This window comes from Balaenoptera physalus (assembly GCF_965194825.1).
Source record: "Balaenoptera physalus genome assembly, chromosome: 8".
NCBI classification, from domain to species: domain Eukaryota; kingdom Metazoa; phylum Chordata; class Mammalia; order Artiodactyla; family Balaenopteridae; genus Balaenoptera; species Balaenoptera physalus.
The window spans coordinates 110041855-110061224 of NC_138887.1; the positions used below are offsets into that span (position 1 = coordinate 110041855).

Below are 19370 nucleotides of genomic sequence, written 5' to 3' on the forward strand. Positions count from 1 at the left end.
GAGATCTTTGGCAGAGCCCTTGGGTTGCAATGGGGGCCCAGCTCCCAATGGTGACTCCATGCATAAGCAGACCTAAGACGGCCACCAAGGTAGGCACTCAGGTGAAGAAGCCAGTGGGGCAGACGTGCAGGTGATGCCCCTGTCAGTTGGTAGAAGAGAAGGAGAAAGAGTGGGCCACACGTTTTAGAAGGGACAGAGACCAGTGACTTTGGGAATGCAAGATAAAGATGAGTAAAGAGAAACAAGGTTCAAGTCTGGCTTCAGATCTGCCACTGGCAGGAATTGGGAAACCAGGAGGACAAGAAGTGATTTCTCAGAACTAGAAAGACAGTCACAGAATCATCTTCCCATTTACTCATTGGTATGAGGCACTCTGCCAGCTTCTTGGGGATGAAAGGAAAAATAAGACAGGGTTTTGTCCTCAAAGAACTCACAGAGTAGTAAGGAGCCTGTTAAGAAATAAAACACTGAGATGCAAATCAATAGAGGAATGGACAAGGTACTATGGGAACTGCGGGAAGCAAAGGGTCCGAGAAGAGTCCACAGAAGAAGGGACAGGGGACCCGACTGTCAGAAAGGTTTTCCAGACAAGATGGAGACCAGGACTTCAAATGGAACCATAGAGAAATAGTGCACGTGTGGGGAACCACAAATAACTGTTTCACAGCAACAGTGCATGGCTGTAGTTCCCAAACTGTGCGCTAAGGCCCCCAAAGGTGCCATAGAGAATTCACAGGGGCTTCCTGGGATGTTTTCCATATTCACGGGGAACACAGCGACATCTGTTGGTCATGGTGAGAACTACTTTCAATGTATGCACATTCTTTTTTCAAATGTCTACTAAGTTGTTACAACATGAATACTTATTAAGTTGTTTGGGCCTAACTGCTTAAAAATGAGACTGTTGGGTACTTCTTTTGGCCTTGCGGGGGCATGAAAAGTTATTGAGTCACTAAGGGTACCATGAATTGAGAAGGTTTGGAAACCTTGGTGGAAGAGGAGTGGGACAGGGAGAGAGGTCCTGCAGGGCTCCTTGTTACAGCCAAGAAGTTGGACTTTTTGCTTCAAACAGTGGAAAGTCATTAGAGGTTTACTGGTAGTGGGACAGCACGGTCAGCTTCCGTTTCACAAAGGTAGACTTGGCCTCGATGTGGCTGTTGGTCTGGAAGCAGAGACCTCTATAAGGAGCTACTGCAGTAGTCCTAGTGAGAGAGATGGGGCCTGGGCCCAGGGGCGTTAGAGGTTGGGACTGGAATACAGCAAGCTCCACTAACTCCTACTGCACGGCCAACACCATAGCAAATGTTACACATCAAAGTTATAAAAAGACCAGATCCCTGCGTTTAAAGCACACACAACCAAGTAAAAAGGCAGCCAAGAACACAATTACAATTAGTAGAGAACTGCTAGGAGTTAACCCAGCAAGATAAAAAGAAGGAGGGCCGTTCCAGGGAGGCAGAGGAACAGCATGTGCAAAGGCCCCCATGGATGGGAGAGGTGATGGAGAGTTTCAGTAAATCAGGTTGATCATCAGTACTGGCTTTTGGGTGGTGGGAAATAGGGAGGGATGAGGACAAAAAGCAAGGCGGGGGCTGGGTCGTGAAGGACGTTGCAGTGATACAACGTGCTAAAGACTCCCAAAGGCCTTGATGGAGACAAACCACTGAAGGGTGTTAAGTAAGGAGTGATGCAATCAGACTCGCATTTTACAAAGCCCTCTGTAACTGAATCAGGGCCCACGTGTAGACAAGCAGCAGGTCAGGAAGACAAGCCAGAGTGATGGAGGCATAAATCTGAGAAAGCCCATCCAGGAAGTGAAGGACCAGAGACTCCACCAGTATCTGAGGGCAGGAAAAGGGAGCCGACCGGGCCCCGGGTACCGCAGAGAGGGAAAGGGCTGACTCAGTCCATCAGGCTCTGTAGGGCTCTGTGAGGTCAGGGTCAGTCCCCAGGCATGAGTGCCCCGAGGCTTCCCTGGGCAGGAAATGCACACCCTGATCCGAGTGACAGGTGGGAGTTGGAAGAAAGCAGCTCCCGACTCCAGGGACCTGTGACTGTCACTGGCTCCTCAAGAAAAGTGTCCCTGGCAGCTTGAATGGGCTGCGCCTCTTGGCTAACTCAAGACTGCCTTGGTCTAATGACAGATCAGATGGCTAATAAGAAAGGGCAGGATGCGCCACCGAGCCGAGCAGGGACAGATCCGCAGGACTGCGGGGGCCGTGCTCTCTCGGCAGCACTGAGTGCCGCCCAGCCAAGGGCCCGCTCCTCTGAAAGCTCCCAGCACTGGACGCCTGCTTAGCTCCCTCTGAACGTTTTGGAGGTTGAGAGTCTCCAACACTCACCACGTGATCTCCAGCAGTCAACGTCCACCCTTCCCCGCTGAGCTGCCCACCACTTCCGTGTCTACAGTCCAAGCCAGAGGTCAGGCTTAAGGGCAGGACAGCAGTTACCCTATTACCATCCTCCGCCTGCTGGGACACAGCCCTGTCACCGAGGCAAGGGTTCATCAGTTGCTCGCTGTGTAGCAGCTGTCAGAGTTGCTGGAGACCCTCATCAATCCTTCAGCCACTACCTGGAAACCAGAAGTCTCTGGAAGCACATTCAGATTTGCTTCTGCTAAAGCGAGGGAAAGGAGCGGCATGTCACCCGATCTCCCGGGGGCACTTCTCACCCAGCTCCTTCATTCCCTACAAAGCGGCATCAGTCGGGTGCAGCCCCCCACCCCGGGAACAGGGGCCTTCACTCCTGACGGGGAGGTTATCATGACCTCATGACCGGCATTTGCCTAAAACCCTACTGTGGACAGTGCATTCTCATGTTTCTCATCTGACCCTCATAACAGCCTCTTTCATCAAGGAAATTGGCTCAGGAAGGTTGTGGTTGGCTCAAGGTGACACAGCTGTTAAATCACAGGGCAGGGCCTTGAACCCAGGTCCTGGCAGCTGCACCACGGCCAACACCCACCTCGACTCCTGAAAGACTCAGTGAGGCCGATCCAATGACAAAAGTCTTTTTTCTTTCCTTTTCTTATCACAAAAGCACTCATTGTAAACCACTGGAACATTAAAGAGATGCACAATGTGAAAAGCGGAAGTCCCCCACGATTTCCTGATCCAGATATATGCACTGTTAGCTAACGTATCTTACTCCAGAGCTTTTCCAGAGATATCGTTAACACGCCTGAGCCTAGCGCCTGACACAGAGTATGTGCTCAATAAACGCTTGTTGAATGAACTGTCAGATAGGCTATTATTTGTTTCCACAACTGTAGGTACTGTTTCACAATGTGCTTTTCCATTCAGCTGTGTGACTTGGACACCCTTTCGTGCTGGTGCCTACAGGTGCCTCCCGATCAACAGCCTTTAGAGGTCAGCCACCCCTGATGGGGGCAGGCCTTCCGGAACAGGGCCAGGCACCCACCTCGATTCCCAGAAGGCAGCTGTGAACTAGTTTGTTCAAACTGACGGGCCAGTTTTAAAAAAAAGAGAACGGCTAATTAAACAAGTCAAACAAGTGTTGCTTTTGTCTGCACAATACTTCACTGATTTGCCGAAATCTTCTCTTGCACCAGGTGCTTCAGAGTTGAGTAAGAACATTCTTATGTACCTACATAAGTATAAATGCATAACTGGCTAAGAACTTTTTGCCCCCCAAAGTGACTATACATACATTTAAATTAGCGGGAAGCAAGAAGTTACCTTCATAATTGGGCTGGGGTTATTTAAACAAGAAGCTGCTCTGAATTTCCACCTTTAAAAGACACAGTCTGCACGGCTGGAAGCCTGTCTGCCCGCACACCCCCTCAGCGCTGGAGCTGCTCCGCCAAGGCTGGCCTGGGGAAGCGTGTCGCCGGGGCAGATGGGCGGCAAGGTCGCGGCCAGGGGCCCAAGCTTTGGCAGCCGTCAGACTGGGATCAAATCCTTGTCTTGTGCAACTTCTTAATGTCTCTAATTCTCAGCTTCCTATTCTGATAAGTGGGTATGATAACTACCTCGTCCATTTTCTATGAGGATTAAATGAGATCCTACAGGCCAGTACACTTAGAACAAGGCCTGGTAGGTAGTGAGCATTCAATAAACACTAACGATTGTGGTTTCCCCAAAGGTTCTGAGAAGGGTCCTGAAGCCATTCAAATACTTCACTGATACAGGATGTTCTTTCACGCCCTAGAGAGAGTAGACTTAAAATTCAAAGACCATAATTCAATTTCCTTTTTAATTCATAAGAATTAGAGGATTTAGAGATAGAGCAAACTGCGGAGATTGCCTAGGTTTACTCCCATATTTCAGAGGCGAGGAAGCTGAAACGCAGGGCATTTCCAGAGTCTGCCTGCGATGGTTGTCTGAGTGAGTAGCAGAGCTGGATGGTCCTGGGTCCTGACTCCCAGGCCCTAGCCCATGTGCCTTTGCAGTATACCACCCCATCTCAGGAGGCAGTAAGACGCGGCCATACGTTCACACCAGTGTATGAAACTGAGATCAGACCCTCGTGGGGAAGTACGTTTTGTGAGGCAGAATGGCATAGGTATTCCAGAAGGTTGAGAAGGAAAAGGGGTATCATATTAGTTAGGACTTCTGGATTACAAATGATAGAAACTCAACTCAAACGAACTTAAAAGCACAAGCTAACTTAAGCTTGGAGGATGCAAGGAAGACTACAGGAAGCGGACCTTGACCTGGAATTTGTACATCCTTGACATTCTCCATGTTTGTCTTAAATTCTTGCTTGTCCCTGTTAGAGCTTTCTGCAGGCAGTTCTCACCATGTGGTAAAAGATGGCCACCAACAGCTCTGGATTCATATATTCCCAGTTTAGCATCTCCAGGAGAAAAACAGAGCTTTCCTCATGCAGTTTCCATGTATATACATCTAGTGAAGGATTCTGACTGGCCCTGACTCAGTCATGTGTGTCCACCCTGTGGACCAGTCACTGTTGCCAAGGAGATGAGATACCATGATCGGCCATGCCTGGATGGTGAGTCCATCCCCGTGACCAGAGGGACAGGGTGCTATCGTCGACAGCTCCTTCAGCACTGCATGGGATGGGAGAGGGTGCTTCTTCAAGGAGGGCTGGGCAGACAAAAACAGTGGAGCCATCTAGGTACCCAAAAGGAAAAACAAACTTCATTTACAGGTTTCTCTGTTCAAAATCTTTCCAGGAGCTCCTCAAACTGCAGAAGAGTATTTGTGTAAATATAAAGTCACAAGATTACACAATTTACACGTAAAATGGGGCCAGTTTTCTCACGAGGTTCATAAACCAGCTCTGAAGCAATTCTAAAGAAATTGTGACAAAATTGTTTTTAGCATTAGCAATATTACTAGAGAAAAGCACAAAGACTCCCCAGGTGCCTACTTGGAAGGACAACTTTCATTTGAATGTAGAAGTATTATTTTGTTTCTTTTTGAAAAACAAAAAAAATTATCTTGGTAATAACTAAATCAATACAAATATATTACCAAAGTATGTGTGCATCCCCATGTAAATGTTTCCTTTTAGATCTAAGAATGTAAGGAAATGAGGATGGGTGTGAATTTTAGTTAAATATAAAGCAGGGTTTTTAACATGGGGTTTGTGGGTCCCCCAAGCTGGTTACTGTCAATCAATCAGAATCTCCTGCAGAACTTATTAAATTTAGAGGGGACTGGGTCCCACCCCAGAGATTCTGGTCAGGTAGGTCTGGCTAGGTCCAGACATCATTATTTTCTGAACGCTTGGCAGGTGGTTTTGATCAGTCGTTGAGGCTGAAAACAACTGCCCTAGGGCAGTGTTTCTTGAAATGTGGGAGTAGTCATCTTGCATCAGAATCTGGAGAGCCTGTTAAAATGCAGATTCCTAGGCCCCTCCCAGGCCTACTATATCTGCTCCAATGAGGAGCAGAGCTGTGACTCTATAGTTTAGTAAGCTCCCAAGTGACTTTTATACATTTTAAATTTGGGGGGCTTCCCTGGTGGTCCAGTGGTAAAGAATCTGCTTTATAATGCAGGGGACGCAGGTTCGATCCCTGGTCAGGGAACTAAGATCCCACATGCTGCAGGGCAACTAAGCCTGCGTGCCACAAACTACAGAGCCCCCGCGCCCTGGAGCCTGTGCGCCACAACTAGAGAAGACCCACATGCCACTACTAGAGAGAAGCCCGTGCGCCGCAATGAAAGATACTGTGTGCCGCAACTAAGACCCGACGCAGCCAAAAATAAATAAAATAAATAAATAAATAATAAATCAATCTTAAAAAAATAACCATTTAAAATTTTTGAGATAATTATAGATTTACAGGAAGTTGCAAAGAATGTACAAAGAGATCCTGTGTACCATTTACCCAGTTTCCCCCAAGGGTAGCCTCTTGCATAACTATAGTACATTATCAAAACTAGGAAATTGACATTGGTACAAACCATAATACCTATTCAGATTTTATCAGATTTACATGCACTTGTGTATGTGTGTGTCTGTGTGTGTGTGTAGAGTTCTATGCAGTTTTATCACGTGTAGGTTTGTGTAACCACTACCACACAGCTAAGATACAAAACTGTTCCATCACCACAAGGCTCTCTAGTTTTACCTTTTATAGCCATACCACCCCATCACACACACACACACACACACACACACACACACACACACACATCCCTATCCTTTGGAACCTACTAATCTCTTCCCAATCTCTATAATTTTGTTATTTCAAAAATGTTATATAAATGAAATCATATAATATGCAACCTTTCTAGGTTGGCTTTTTTCACACATATAATTCCCTTGAGATCTATCCAAATCATTGCATGCTTCAATAGCTTGAGGTTTTTTTTTTATTGCTACATAGTATTCCATTGTATGGATGTATCACAGTTTGTTTTACCATCACCAGCTGAAGAACATTTGAGCTGTTTTCAGTTTTTGTTTATTACTAATAAAGGTGCTATGAATATTCATGTGCATGTTTTATGAGAACATATGTTTTCATTTCTCTAGGACAAATGCCCAAGAGCACGATTGCTGGGTCATATGGTAAATACATGTTTAGTTTTATAAGCAACTGCCAAACTATTTTCCAAAGTGACTGTAATGTTTTATGTTCATGTCAGCAACGTATGAATGATTCGGTTTCTCCACATGCTCATTAGCATTTAATGCTATTTTTTAAAAATTTTAGCCATTTTGAGAGATGTTTAGTGAGATCTCATTGTGGTTTTAATTTGCATTTCTTTAATGGCCTAATGATGTTGAACATCTTTTCATGTGCTTACTTGGCATACATGTATCCTTTTCAGTGAAATGTTTGTTCATGTCTTTTGCCCATTTTTTAACTGGATTTTTTGATTTTTAACTGTTGAGTTTTGAAAGTTCTTCATATATTCTAGATGTGAGTCCTTTGTCAGATGTATGGTTTGCAAATATTTTATTCCAGTCTGTTGACTGTCTTTTCATCTTCTTAGCAGGTCTTTCAAAGAGCAATTTTTTATGACATCCAATTTATTGATTTATGTCTCTTATGGATTGTACTTTTGGTGTCAAGTCTAAAAACTGTTTGCCTAGTCCTAGATCCCAAAGATTTTCTCCTAATTCTTCTAAAAGTTTTGTTTTACATTTAAGCTCGTGATCCATTTTGAGTTGATTTTTTATATAAGGTGTGAGGTTCATTTTTTGGCCAACGTATTGGCCAAATTTTAAAAAAATTCTATCATGCCTTATTCCAAAAAATGTTTTTGTATATCACTTTTTACAGCATAATTTTCTTAGTGGTTACATAAATGTACGTGCTTAATTTATCACTATCTACTGGTATCAATGCTTTACCACTCTGAGTAACGTGAGGAAAACTTATTTTCATTTTGATCCCTTTATCCTCTTTAGTTTTAAAATATAACTATCTTAAGTATTTTCTCTAAATATATTGAACACCATATCAGATGGTGTTATAATTTTTGCTTCAATCATCAAATTTAAGAAACATAATTGTTTACCCACTCCATTGTTCTTCTTTCCTTTCCTTTCTGAAGTTCCAAGATTTCTTCTGTTATCATTTTCCTTCTGTTTGGAGAACTTCCTTTAGCCATTCTTTTTGGTTTTGGGGGAGCGGTTTTTTGTTTGTTATTTTTGTTGTAGTTGTTTTCTTTTTGGCTGCATTGGGTCTTCGTTGCTGCGCGCGGGCTTTCTCTAGTTGTGGCTAGCGGGGGCTACTCTTCGTTGCGGTGTGTGGGCTTCTCATTGCGGTGGCTTCTCTTGTTGTGGAGCATGGGCTCTAAGTGCACAGGCTTCAGTAGTTGCGGCACATGGGCTCAATAGTTGTGGTGGGCAGGCTTAGTTGCTCCGTGGCATGTGGGATCTTCCCGGACCGGGGAGCAAACCCGTGTCCCCTGCACTGGCAGACAGATTCTTAACCACTGCACCAACAGAGAAGTCCCCTTTAGCCACTCTCGAAGGGTAAGTCTGTTTGTGACAAATTATCTTAGTTTTCCTTCATCGGAAAATATTGTTATTTTCTCACCTTTCCTGAAGGATATTTTCACCAGATGTAGAACTTGTGGTGGACAGTTTTCTTCTTTCAGCATTTGAAAAATGTGTCACTTCCTTCTGGCCTCCATGGTTTCTGAGAAGAAATCTGCTCTCCTTTAATTGGTGTTCCCTATAAATAATATGTTACTTTTTCTCTGGCTGCTTTCAAGATTTTTTCTATTTTTTAGTTTTCAGAAGTTTAGTTATGATGTGTCTTGGCATGAATTTCTCTGGGTTCCTCCTACCTGGGGTTCACTCAGCTTCTTGAATCTGTAAGTTTTTGCCTTTTGCCAAATTGGAGACATTTTCAGCCATTGTTTCTTCAAACCCAGGTGACATTTTAAGTTTGAGAAGCATTGCTCTAGAGTGGGCTTCAAGGGTCCAAGAACACCTCAAATTTTATCTTAAAATGCTGTGAATGTCCATTTTTCTTAGGAGAATGTCCACAGCTTTCACTAGATTCTCAAAAAATTCCATGACACACCCCATAAAGTTTACAAAAGCATTGGTTTATGGTCTTATTGGGTTATTTTTGGTCTTCTTGGCTAAAACCAATTTTTAAAAACTAGTTAGTATTCTTTCTTCTACCACATCTGTTGAATTCCTGTGTCCCAAAGGTTTCTCTAACCGTTTTGGGAAATATGATCACTCAGCTGAATATTTCTGAGTGCCTGACATGTGCCAGACAAATATTTTTTTTCCCCTAGTTAGTAAGAAGCGGAAGAGTTAAAACATTAAAGACACTTTTAGCTCATGAAAAGTTTTAAGTAACTAAGAAATCAAAGTAAACTTTGCTGCTTTCATGTCGTGTGACTTTGTTCCTTACTGCTCTGAGCTGGATATGCCAGCGATCACATTACATCCTGAAAATATAATTCCGTATACAGTACTAAAAACATGGCATTATGCAGTGGGCCCACTTGTCATCACTCTAGTTTGCTTTATACAGTTGGTAGCCAAGCACACATAGTTCCTCCAAGCAGTCTTGTCCCTGGACAATTGCACAACTGATTCGTGTCTGCCTGGTACACCCTCACTCCCCTTTGCCACCCACCTTCCTGGAGTAACTCTTGCTCATCTTTCAGAACTCACTTTAGGAAGCACCACCTCTAGGAAGACTTCATTCTCTCTTCTCCAGGCGTTGAGTTGGGTGTGTCTCCAATGTCACCCCTGCTTGCCAGATGTCACAGTGTATGGTGATTACCTAATTGTCACTGCCACCAGACTGTGAGACCCTTGGAGGCTGTGACTGGGTCTGCATGCTTTTGTGCCCCCAGCACTTTAATAAACATAACATGGCCTTAAGCTCAGCTTCCTATGGGAATTCTCCACCACCACTGACTGGCTAAGCATTTCCTCCATTTCTTCATTAGTGTCATAAGTATCTCTTGAGCTCCTTCACATGTAGGTGTAGCAACCATATGTTCAACCCTTCCCCAGCAGGCTTAATTGTTCCTGAATTCTCACAGGTGTTTATTAATTCACTTTAGACTCTTTCCAACAACCAGTATACAAGTTACTGGTCTTCTCTTGCTAGAATGCCTATCTCCCTCGTTTTGGGAAACATGGACAACACTGACCTCTGCCATTTTCCTCCTTGGTCTTACTACTGGATCTTATGAATTCCTTATTATTGTGTTTAAATTTATAGATCTGTCTTTCCTATCAAGGTATGAGCTCCTTGGGGGTAAAGACTGCATCTTATCCACCCCAGAGTCTCCAGGGACTGGTACAAGGCAGGATTCCATAAATGTCTGTGGAATGAAGTTTGGTGTTAGATCATCACAGCTCTGCTCTTCCTCAAGCTTAGCACATGCATTTCCTCATCTTCTCCACACCTTTACCTCCTATTTATCTTTAATCCTTCGTTCTAAGCCACTGTGAATTCTTTATGGAAAGGAGAAGAGGGCAGATAAATACACCACATTTTAAAGTAATTTTCTTATTCCTCCCAGGTACTATCTTGGTCGTCGGATGTTTATTGTTGTCTCTGACCCAGACATGATCAAGCAGGTGTTGGTTGAGAAGTTCAGTAACTTCACCAACAGAATGGTATGTAATTTTCTTTCTTCGTATGGATGGATGGGGAATCATTCTAAGATGCAAGGACAGCACATCACGTCTAACGGGGATGTGATTGGGCCTTTTGTAGGGTTTAGATCAGTTCAACTCAAAACTGTGCTCCCCAGTGAATTCGAGTTTTCAAAAGAGATGTATAGGGCTGCTACAAAAGAATGGCATTTACATTTAAGAAACACTTCAAGAAAGCTAAAGCTCAAGAGGAGTTGGGGCTAATAAAATTCTAAAACCGGGAGGGTTTTTAAAGCTCTGTTCAAAGCTAGAGGAATCCAGAGGGTCAAGTGACCTCAGTCAAGTGACCGAGGAAGACCGAGCAAGGTTAATAAATATCAGAGGGAATGCAAAATATCAAGCTTCCCGTGCTTACATCCTTCCCAGAGAGTATAAACATCTTAAGGCTGGAAAAGGAAGACAAGTAACATTACGAGGGAAATTCATCCCCAAGTAACAAGTCTCTAACCCACTAAAGGATGTACATACTCCATCTCTTTTTGAAAGCACATACCCTGCTTTTTATCTTTGATGAGAAATCCCAAAGCATGGAAGAGGTGACAGAAAATGGCAAAGCTCAGTGCTGTCCATATTTTCCAAAAATGAGGAGATGAGAATTCTAGTAGAGATGATCAATAACTTTCATGTTGATTTTTGGAAAAAGTCTAAAGTGAGGTAATAAATAGTTGCTTGTGAGAATTCAGAGAATCACTATGCGCCAACCGTTTTTTTTTTGGCAAATTAAACTCATCTTCCATTCTTATAGGAGTAGTAAGCAACGTATGCACTCCTTTGTTGGTTATTTGACAAACTTCTGCACACTTGCCATATATACCAGGCACTGTCTAGGTAACGATTAGAAAGAGATAGAAAACTCAGTCTCGTCCTTGAGGAGCTTATAGTCTAGTGACAGAGGCAAAGAGGAAAGAGACCAGTACAGTACGGTATGGTGAGCATGGAAAACACTGCACCATCCAGGATGGGAACCAGGAAAGGCTTATTAGACGTAAGGTGCCTGGGACTGAGTCTTAAAGAAATTAGGAGTAGCCCCCTAGCTTTCTGTACTGGTTGAGCTGTCCAGAGTGTTTGTTTGTTTTTTTTTCTCATTCAATTTCACAGGAACTTAAGAGACTGGTACAATTATCATCTGTATTTTACTGACAAAGATACTAAGGCTCAGGTTAAGTGACAACCCTGGTCATATGACTAACAGGAGGAAGACTAATAGGATTTATGTGCCATCTCCCAACTCAAGTCCAGGGCTCTTTTTACTGTCACTATTGTAACACTGCCTAGGTGACATCTCTGGATTATCAAGGTTTCATTGAGTAAGTGTTACTCGCCCAAAACACACTTATCTTCCGGCCCCAGAGCACCATGCACACTTCCAGGCACCACATGGCCACTAGAAGGCGATGATCTGGGAGGAGGTGATCGCCTGGCTTGCTAACTTCTCCATCACCTCAGAATGGCTGAAGGAAACGCAGAAGCTTAGCCACTTCTCTGCCTCCGTTTGCTTCTCTCCCCAAATACTCTGTTGTTACTCCCCCGTTCAAAGTCCCCTGAAGGTTTTTGTGGCCTTGGGATTTTAGAAACTGAGTCTGATGGTTAAAGGTTCCCTCTGCTCTGTGGGATACAAAAGGAGTGGATGCCTGCTGTATACCAGGAAACATGCCCGTCACGTCAGATGCATTGTTTAATCTTTATTAGATGCCCGAGATAGGCATAGATTGCTGCTCCCCCCCCCGCCCAGACTTAGCAAGGAAGGTTGATTAAAGAAACAGAGGAAGCCAGTGAGTCAAGGGCCCTGACCACCAAGCCGTGTGCTGGCAGGCATGGAAAGCACTCCAAGGGCTGCCATGGCTCTTGGCCACGGCTGAGCCTCTGAGCAGTGAGATGGGACACGTCAGCCATGTGTCTCCATTATTGTCACGTTCACATGACATCCAAGATGTAACCAAGGTGTAAGACCCCTCGAGCTGACCTGGAATAGGGCTGCTCTCTGACTGATGTCCTGGGGGCAGACACATACTCAAAATACACATTCAAGCAGAGGGGACCAAGTCAAGCTGCCCAGTTCCAGTCCGTTTCTCCTCCAAACCATGTGTCTACTCTCCCTATTTTTCCCCACCCCCTGACTAAGATCTCTAGGCCCCAACCTCCAGAATGTGGTTCTAATTTCCTTCTTTCACTCAACACAGTGTCCTCAAGACAAAGTTCAAGTTCCTCAGGTGAGATTTAAGGGCCCCTATAATTTAGATCCATTACATATGCTCCCACCTCAGCTCTCACTGCTCCCCAGTACAAGCAGTCACCCCAGCTGGAGCAGCCTCTCCATTCTCTCTGCAACCTCTCCGGAAAGCCCTGCCCCAGTGCCTTTGCTCATGCTGACACCTCCACTAGAATTGGAGACAGCACAGCAGCGGGTCTTATATTTAGTAGCAATGTGAACTTGAGCAAATTACTTCTTTAAGCCTCTCCTTCTTCCTTTGGAAAACAGGGATATGCTCTGCCTTACTGGGCTGTTGTAAGGCTAAATGAGATTACGTGTATAAGTCCTGCTTTACATGCAGGCGAGACAAGTTTTCACCGTGCATTAGCTGCAATTAACAAGAAGATCCTCCACCTCTCCTACACCCATCCAAACCCTTGGTATTCTTCCAGGTTCTCCTCAAATTCTGCTCCCCCCATGAAGCTTTCCCTACCTCAACCCTCATTTACTTTTCCCCTTCTCTGAACGCTAACAGCATTGATCATCTGCATCACTCATTTTCACAATCGCTCCCATTGTGCCTTCTACTATTTACCATGAATGAATGCATGGCTTTCACCCTAACTTGATTAACTTTAAGCCTTGTCCTTCTTTTTTTATACCCCAGGGCCCAAACACATAACGACTACTCAGTATCCGATATATTCTTGTTCAAGCTGAATTGACTCTCCATCAACTTGACATTCTCCCCAGATGAACAAGGTAGTACCTGGAGATTCAATATGTACACCCTCTTGTAGGTCATTCACAAACATGTAAAAAGATCCATCAAAGATTAGATCTCTAGGAAACCCCAATGTTTATAATTTTCCATCTGAGAATGTAGCCACTTATCTTTAGCTTTGTTTATGGTCTTTAAGCCAATCCCATATTCATGATGAAACAACGCTTAGTGACTCAATCTTCAAAAAACCAACTCTACAGTGGGATTTTCTCACAGGTTTTGAAAGTAAAATTAAATTGGGTTCTGTGGTTCCCTCTTACCCATATGCTTATTTATCTGCTCAAAGAACTCAAGGAGATTAGCGAGGCATGATTCTTTTCTTCCTGACACCATGCCTCCTTCCCTCTAATAAGCCAGGTTTACTTAAGTGTTCAGCGATTCAGCTTTATTATACATTCATTCAGTAAACATTAAACGCTTACTCCATGCAAGCTTCTACCAAATGGTCCCTTGTGATGCAGAAAATACCTCAGCATATTAGTTTGATACATGAAGTGAAAAGGAACTTAAATAACGCATGATTTCATTTTCCAGCTGTAAGAACCCATCTCTGCTCACAAATCCAGGCTTGACTTATGTGTGCCCCTGACAGCGTACGAAGAGCGGCCGGGATGGGGAAGCTGGGTTCAGCTCTGAAATTTGGTGTGACCTGTAGGCATCCCATGAGGGACTGATAGAGCACATTGGCTGGAGTTGGGATGACACCACAGGGAACTCCCTGACATAAGTCAGTATTGAGCAAATACTTGAATTCAAAAATTGGTGAATGATATATTTTTTTCCAATTCAAGAACACCGGGCTGAACAGACTCTACGGCTTGGACCCAGGGTGGCAGTTGCTATGTCATGCTTTCCCATTCGCATTTTTGAGGCTCTCAGTTCCATGGAACGTGACTGCTCTCTCTTGCCCATTTTCCGAATGGACCCCTTGGGCCTCTATCACTGCCCTCAACACTTCCTCAAGTTGCTTCCAGTGGTGCAACCACAGTTTATCTTTAAACCCCCGTCAGTCTCCTTAGCATGGATAGAACCTCAGTTGCCCCGGCACCTCTGGACTTGGCTATTTTTATGCAGGTATTTTTAATTAGCTCCTTCTCGCTATCGGGTACTCAATGAAGCCACGCGGGCAGCTCTTTATTTATTATCTGCGGAAACTGGAGCTGGGTCTGCTTGATTCAGCAGAAAGGTCCTAACCAGCAGTAGAACGCTATACTCCTGGCCTGTCCTTAAGGCCCAGGGTTGGGGAAGCCGTGGGAAGGGTGCTAAGAGGTAGGGAGGCCTTTGGCCCATGTTGGGTTGGTCTAGTTGGATACGGGAACGGAGAGGGTGTGTTTGATCACTAAACCTGCTGCCAGGAGCTCTGAGCCCTGGTCTGAGATGAGCACGGCGAGCAGGTCAGGCAGCAGGCATGCCCACTGCCAGGTTCCATCACATGTTTGTGGAGTGCAGTGGAAGGTGGTGGTGGTCACCCGTGTGTGGGGTGAGGTGCCAGCCCTCAGGGCCTCACAGGCAACATGGGGGTCAACTCTCCAGGCTCAGGTTCACACCATTGACTCACATCTAAAGCCACGGGATAGATTTGGGGAGTGGTTTTATTCAGGACCCCCAGGGCCTGGCTCCCCAGGTACAGCCTCTCCAAGGCTACTTTCACCCTGTCACCACACGGATGTCGGAATCATAGGACGAGTTCCTGTGAAACCACGCCGCGCTCGGCACTGGCAAAGATTGCTAAATCTCTGAGGCAAATACGGCACTGGAAACCTTATTACCCCCTGTGTCCGCAGCAGTGCCCCATCCCGGGAGCAGGATCGCGCGGCTGGTCACAGAGCTCGGGAGCCAGGCAGACTCCACCCGGGGCTCCAGATGGACCGGGCCACCCGCGCTGGGCCCCCAGGGACCTGCCCGCTGCTACCCACAAGGGACAGAGGGGCCTCAGGAAGTTAGCCACGAATGTGCCTCGCCCACACCTGCAACAAGCCCCTCTCCACCAGCAGCTTTTGAAAACTAGCTCATCTAGAGTTTCCCGTCCCCTTTCTCTTAAATAAAACATCGAGTAAAAGAAAACATTCTGGTTTTCAAATGTGTGTAGGGAGATTTAAGTTTAAGTGAGAATGGTTTGGCCCATGACTTAGGGAAGCTCTCGTCACTGCAGTCAAAACCTGACTACTTTTTTCAGCTTTGCATTTCTTTTTTTTAAAATAAATTTACTTATTTATTTATGTTTGGCTGCGTTGGGTTTTCGTTGCTGCGCGCGGGCATTCTCTAGTTGCGGCGAGCAGGGGCTACTCTTCGTTGCGGTGCGCGGGCTTCTCATTGCGGTGGTTTCTCTTTTTGCGGAACACGGGCTCCAGGCGCGTGGGCTTCAGTAGTTGTGGCTTGCGGGCTCTAGAGCACAGGTTCAGTAGTTGTGGCGCACGGGCTTAGCTGCTCCACGGCATGTGGGATCTTCCCGGACCAGGGCTCGAACCTGTGTCCCCTGCATTGTCAGGCGGATTCTTAACCACTGCGCCACCAGGGAAGTCCCTCCTTTTTTTTTTAACATCTTTATCGGAGAAGGGTCAACTCACATGATGGGTCCACAGCTCCGAGAGGCAGAAGTTCTTACTTAAAGACCAAAGAGACTGCAGAGAATCAGAAACCCAGGTTGGCAACCTCATTTGCCTGACCCCTGTCTCTTTTGAGACAGGTCTCGTTGTTTTATGTGAAACATTGTGCTGTGCACTGGAAACCCTGCAGCCTGAGCTGGGAGCTTCTCATCCGGGGATGGGCTGCCCACAGATCACTCAAACCTCCTGTTCAGAATTTCCAAGAAGTGGGGTACAGCCTCTAGTGATAGGGGCTCATCACTCAAGGCAGGTTATTTTTATTAGTTATTTAGACTACTGGGAAGTTCTCCTTTAGAGGAGCTGGAATTTTCCCCATAGCTCCCACTATTGAACCTAATTCTACCACCCAGGGTCGAAAAAAAGAGCCAAATCTTCTCTTCCATGTAATATGCATTCAATAGATATTTTTAAAGTACAGACTAAGGACCACAATCTGATCTTCCAAGCCTTCTCTTTCCAGTTATGCATTCTAAAATCTGTCAGACTGTCCCCTCACCACCCGACTGCGCTTCTGAAATGACCAATTTGCCACTTTCCCTCTTCCAGTATCATATCTAGAAACGAAAATAGATCGGTTACTCTAACCAATGCCTCTGAAATCTTCCATCAGAGAATGAAGAATTCTAATGGAAGTTGTAGGCTGAAGGGAGAGTATTGTCATGGCAAGCTGGTGAGGGAGACAACGCTGTCATATTGCACAAGGGCTGGATTTGTCCTCCAAGTGCAAGATAAAAACTATCATGGAGCCAATCCTTAGGTCTAAAGGACAAACACAAAATCCAGTCAACCTTGACTCTTATCTCCAATTTCTTCTGCTTCATCAGAACCCCATAAACCACCACCCAGCTTTCCTTGGAGTGAAATGCTTTACGACAGGTAGTGTGGCACAGGACTGGTGTTTGCCAGTATACAAATATACATAATGTACCATTTCCTCCTTTGATTCTGGAACCCAAACAGATGGGTTATGTTCTAAAAATTCCATGAAACCACAATTCTGTATAGTGACCATGGCACTCCTAAAGAATTTTATTCTAAATATAGAGAGGTATTCCTCTGCAGAAAAAATATCCCAGCAACTTGGTTCTAATATACAATTAAGTCCCCCCAGATACTTTGCAGTTATGTATTATAGCTTATTTTGAGTGTTCATATTTTATCAGAAAATTATCATTTTCCTCTGAACAGGAGTTTTTACAAGGCTTTTGAGTTATGGTGGCTGGCTTCATGTTTCAACTATAATTAAAACAGTGAAAAGAAATAGCAAAACCGTATATCACACGTAGTTCTGAAGAATGCTTTGTCCTCCTGTCCCCCTACTTCCCCTCACCCTGCAGCCCCGGGGGCTCAGGGCTCTGAACAGCTGTGAGGGCCCCCAGTTTTGACCGTTTGGTGGGAGTAGCTGGTCTTAGGAAAGAAGAGAATGGCCTGGGAAGAAGGGATGAGGAGACCTCATTTTCTGTGTGCTTCCAGACTCAGCTGGACTATCTCCTCCTCAGAGAAGGCTTCCTGGCCATTTAATTCCCTATCATTTTCTCACCTCGCTGCCCTCTCTCCCCTTTCATAACACTCACTTTCCCATGAAATGTAATGACAGCTATTTGTTAGTTTAGGAGGTAACTGTCTGCTTCCCCACTAGACTATCAAACTCATTGAGGGCCAGTGCAATGTCTTCTTTATTCAGCACCGTATAGCCAACCTCTCGTATATATTAGACATTCAACAAACATTCGCTGAATGAGAAGAATGAATGAATGAATGAGTGAAAGAACACAGAAACATCATGACATGAAGGAGTTCTCTTGGAACAGCTCTGTTGGGGCATGCTTCTGGAGGACTCTCTTCTTCCCCTTTCCCTCTCCTTCCCCCAACCCCAGGCATATTCCAAAGACCCAGACATGAGTCTGTCAACTCCTGGCCCAACCTAACGAATCCAGCCACACAAAACCCCTTGCCAAATAGTTCAGACATGAAACTCAATCCCAGGAAAGACGAGCCCACCTCCAAGAAGCCTGCTGTTGGGTCCTCCGGGAACCCTCACTCTGCGGGGTGGTGGGGGAGGCGCTGCAGAACACACAGAAGCCGCTGAGTTGTTTACAGTGATGACCACAGAGTAACAAGATAGAATTGGGCCAGCGGCGCTCCCCCACCTGCTCCGGGTGGGCCCTCGGCCATGGATCTAGAGCTCACTGTGCATGAGCCTTTATATTCTTTACACCCTTGCAAGAGAAGTCTCCTCATTATTGGTCATGGGTGACTTGAACCAGGGTGTTTATTGAGGACTGTATTGCCACCGAGGTGGCTTGGGCTCCCTTGCATCCTGACTCTCTGCTTATCACTTTCCACCAGGCATCAGGTTTGGAGCCCCAACCGGTAGCCAACAGTGTCCTGTTTTTACGTGACAAAAGATGGGAAGAGGTCAGAAGTGTCCTGACTTCTGCTTTCAGTCCTGAAAAGCTGAATGAGGTAAGACCTGGGAAACGCAGACTCTCTTCCATAGAGAGCAGGTTTCCTCTCTCCAGATTCTGATGGGAGCTGGTTCACTTTGCCGTCACCTGTCCGTTGCCCCGCCCGCTACGCCCTTCGAACCTCCCTATTATCCCCAAAGCACAGGGAACTGTACTGGAGTGTCTGCCCTTTCTCCAGCCTTCCGCAGCCCCAGTTGCCATGAATCTGTAGTGAGTCAGCAAGCGCTCAGGGAACTTCTGCTAAATCCCAAGGCTCTGCCCCAGGCCCTTTGGGGGCACCCAGGAGAAAACTGGAGGGGCTCTCCTCAGACTTCCATGTGTAACGGATCACCTGAGAACCTTGTTAAAATGCAGATTCTGATGCAGTAGGTCTGGGGCGGGGCCTGAGACTCTGCATCTCTAACAAGCTCCCAGGGGACGTGGATGCTTCTGAACAATGAACCACACTGTACATAGCAAGGAACTAGAGAACATCTTGAGATGAGGGTGAGCTTTGAATCAAGTCTGAAATAGGGAAGAGATGGCCATGGATTGCTGGGAGTACAAGGATGTCCTTGGGCAGAACCCTTGGGAGGGGCGGTGGTTATGCCCAAGTTAATCTTTGTGGCCAAGTCAGAGGGCAAAGTCTCATTTACAAGATGCTCTTAAACCCGGGGCTTCCTCCTTCCCCCACCCAGGGACCCACCCTTCCCTACCAGCTATATAAATAAAACTTACTGTTTGTCCTGCTTCCTGAC

The 19370-nt window shown here is 45.5% G+C and overlaps 1 protein-coding gene across 3 annotated transcripts in view; it reads left to right on the plus strand.

The window, feature by feature from the left end:
* TBXAS1 (thromboxane A synthase 1) overlaps positions 1 to 19370 on the plus strand; it is a 151013-nt gene that overhangs the window by 56862 nt on the left and 74781 nt on the right. For all 3 annotated transcript variants that reach the window (XM_082473035.1, XM_082473034.1, XM_082473036.1), the window contains 2 exons: positions 10449 to 10545; positions 18515 to 18631. In XM_082473035.1, coding sequence (XP_082329161.1) covers positions 10449 to 10545; positions 18515 to 18631 — 214 coding nt within the window. The remainder of the gene's footprint in view (positions 1 to 10448; positions 10546 to 18514; positions 18632 to 19370) is intronic.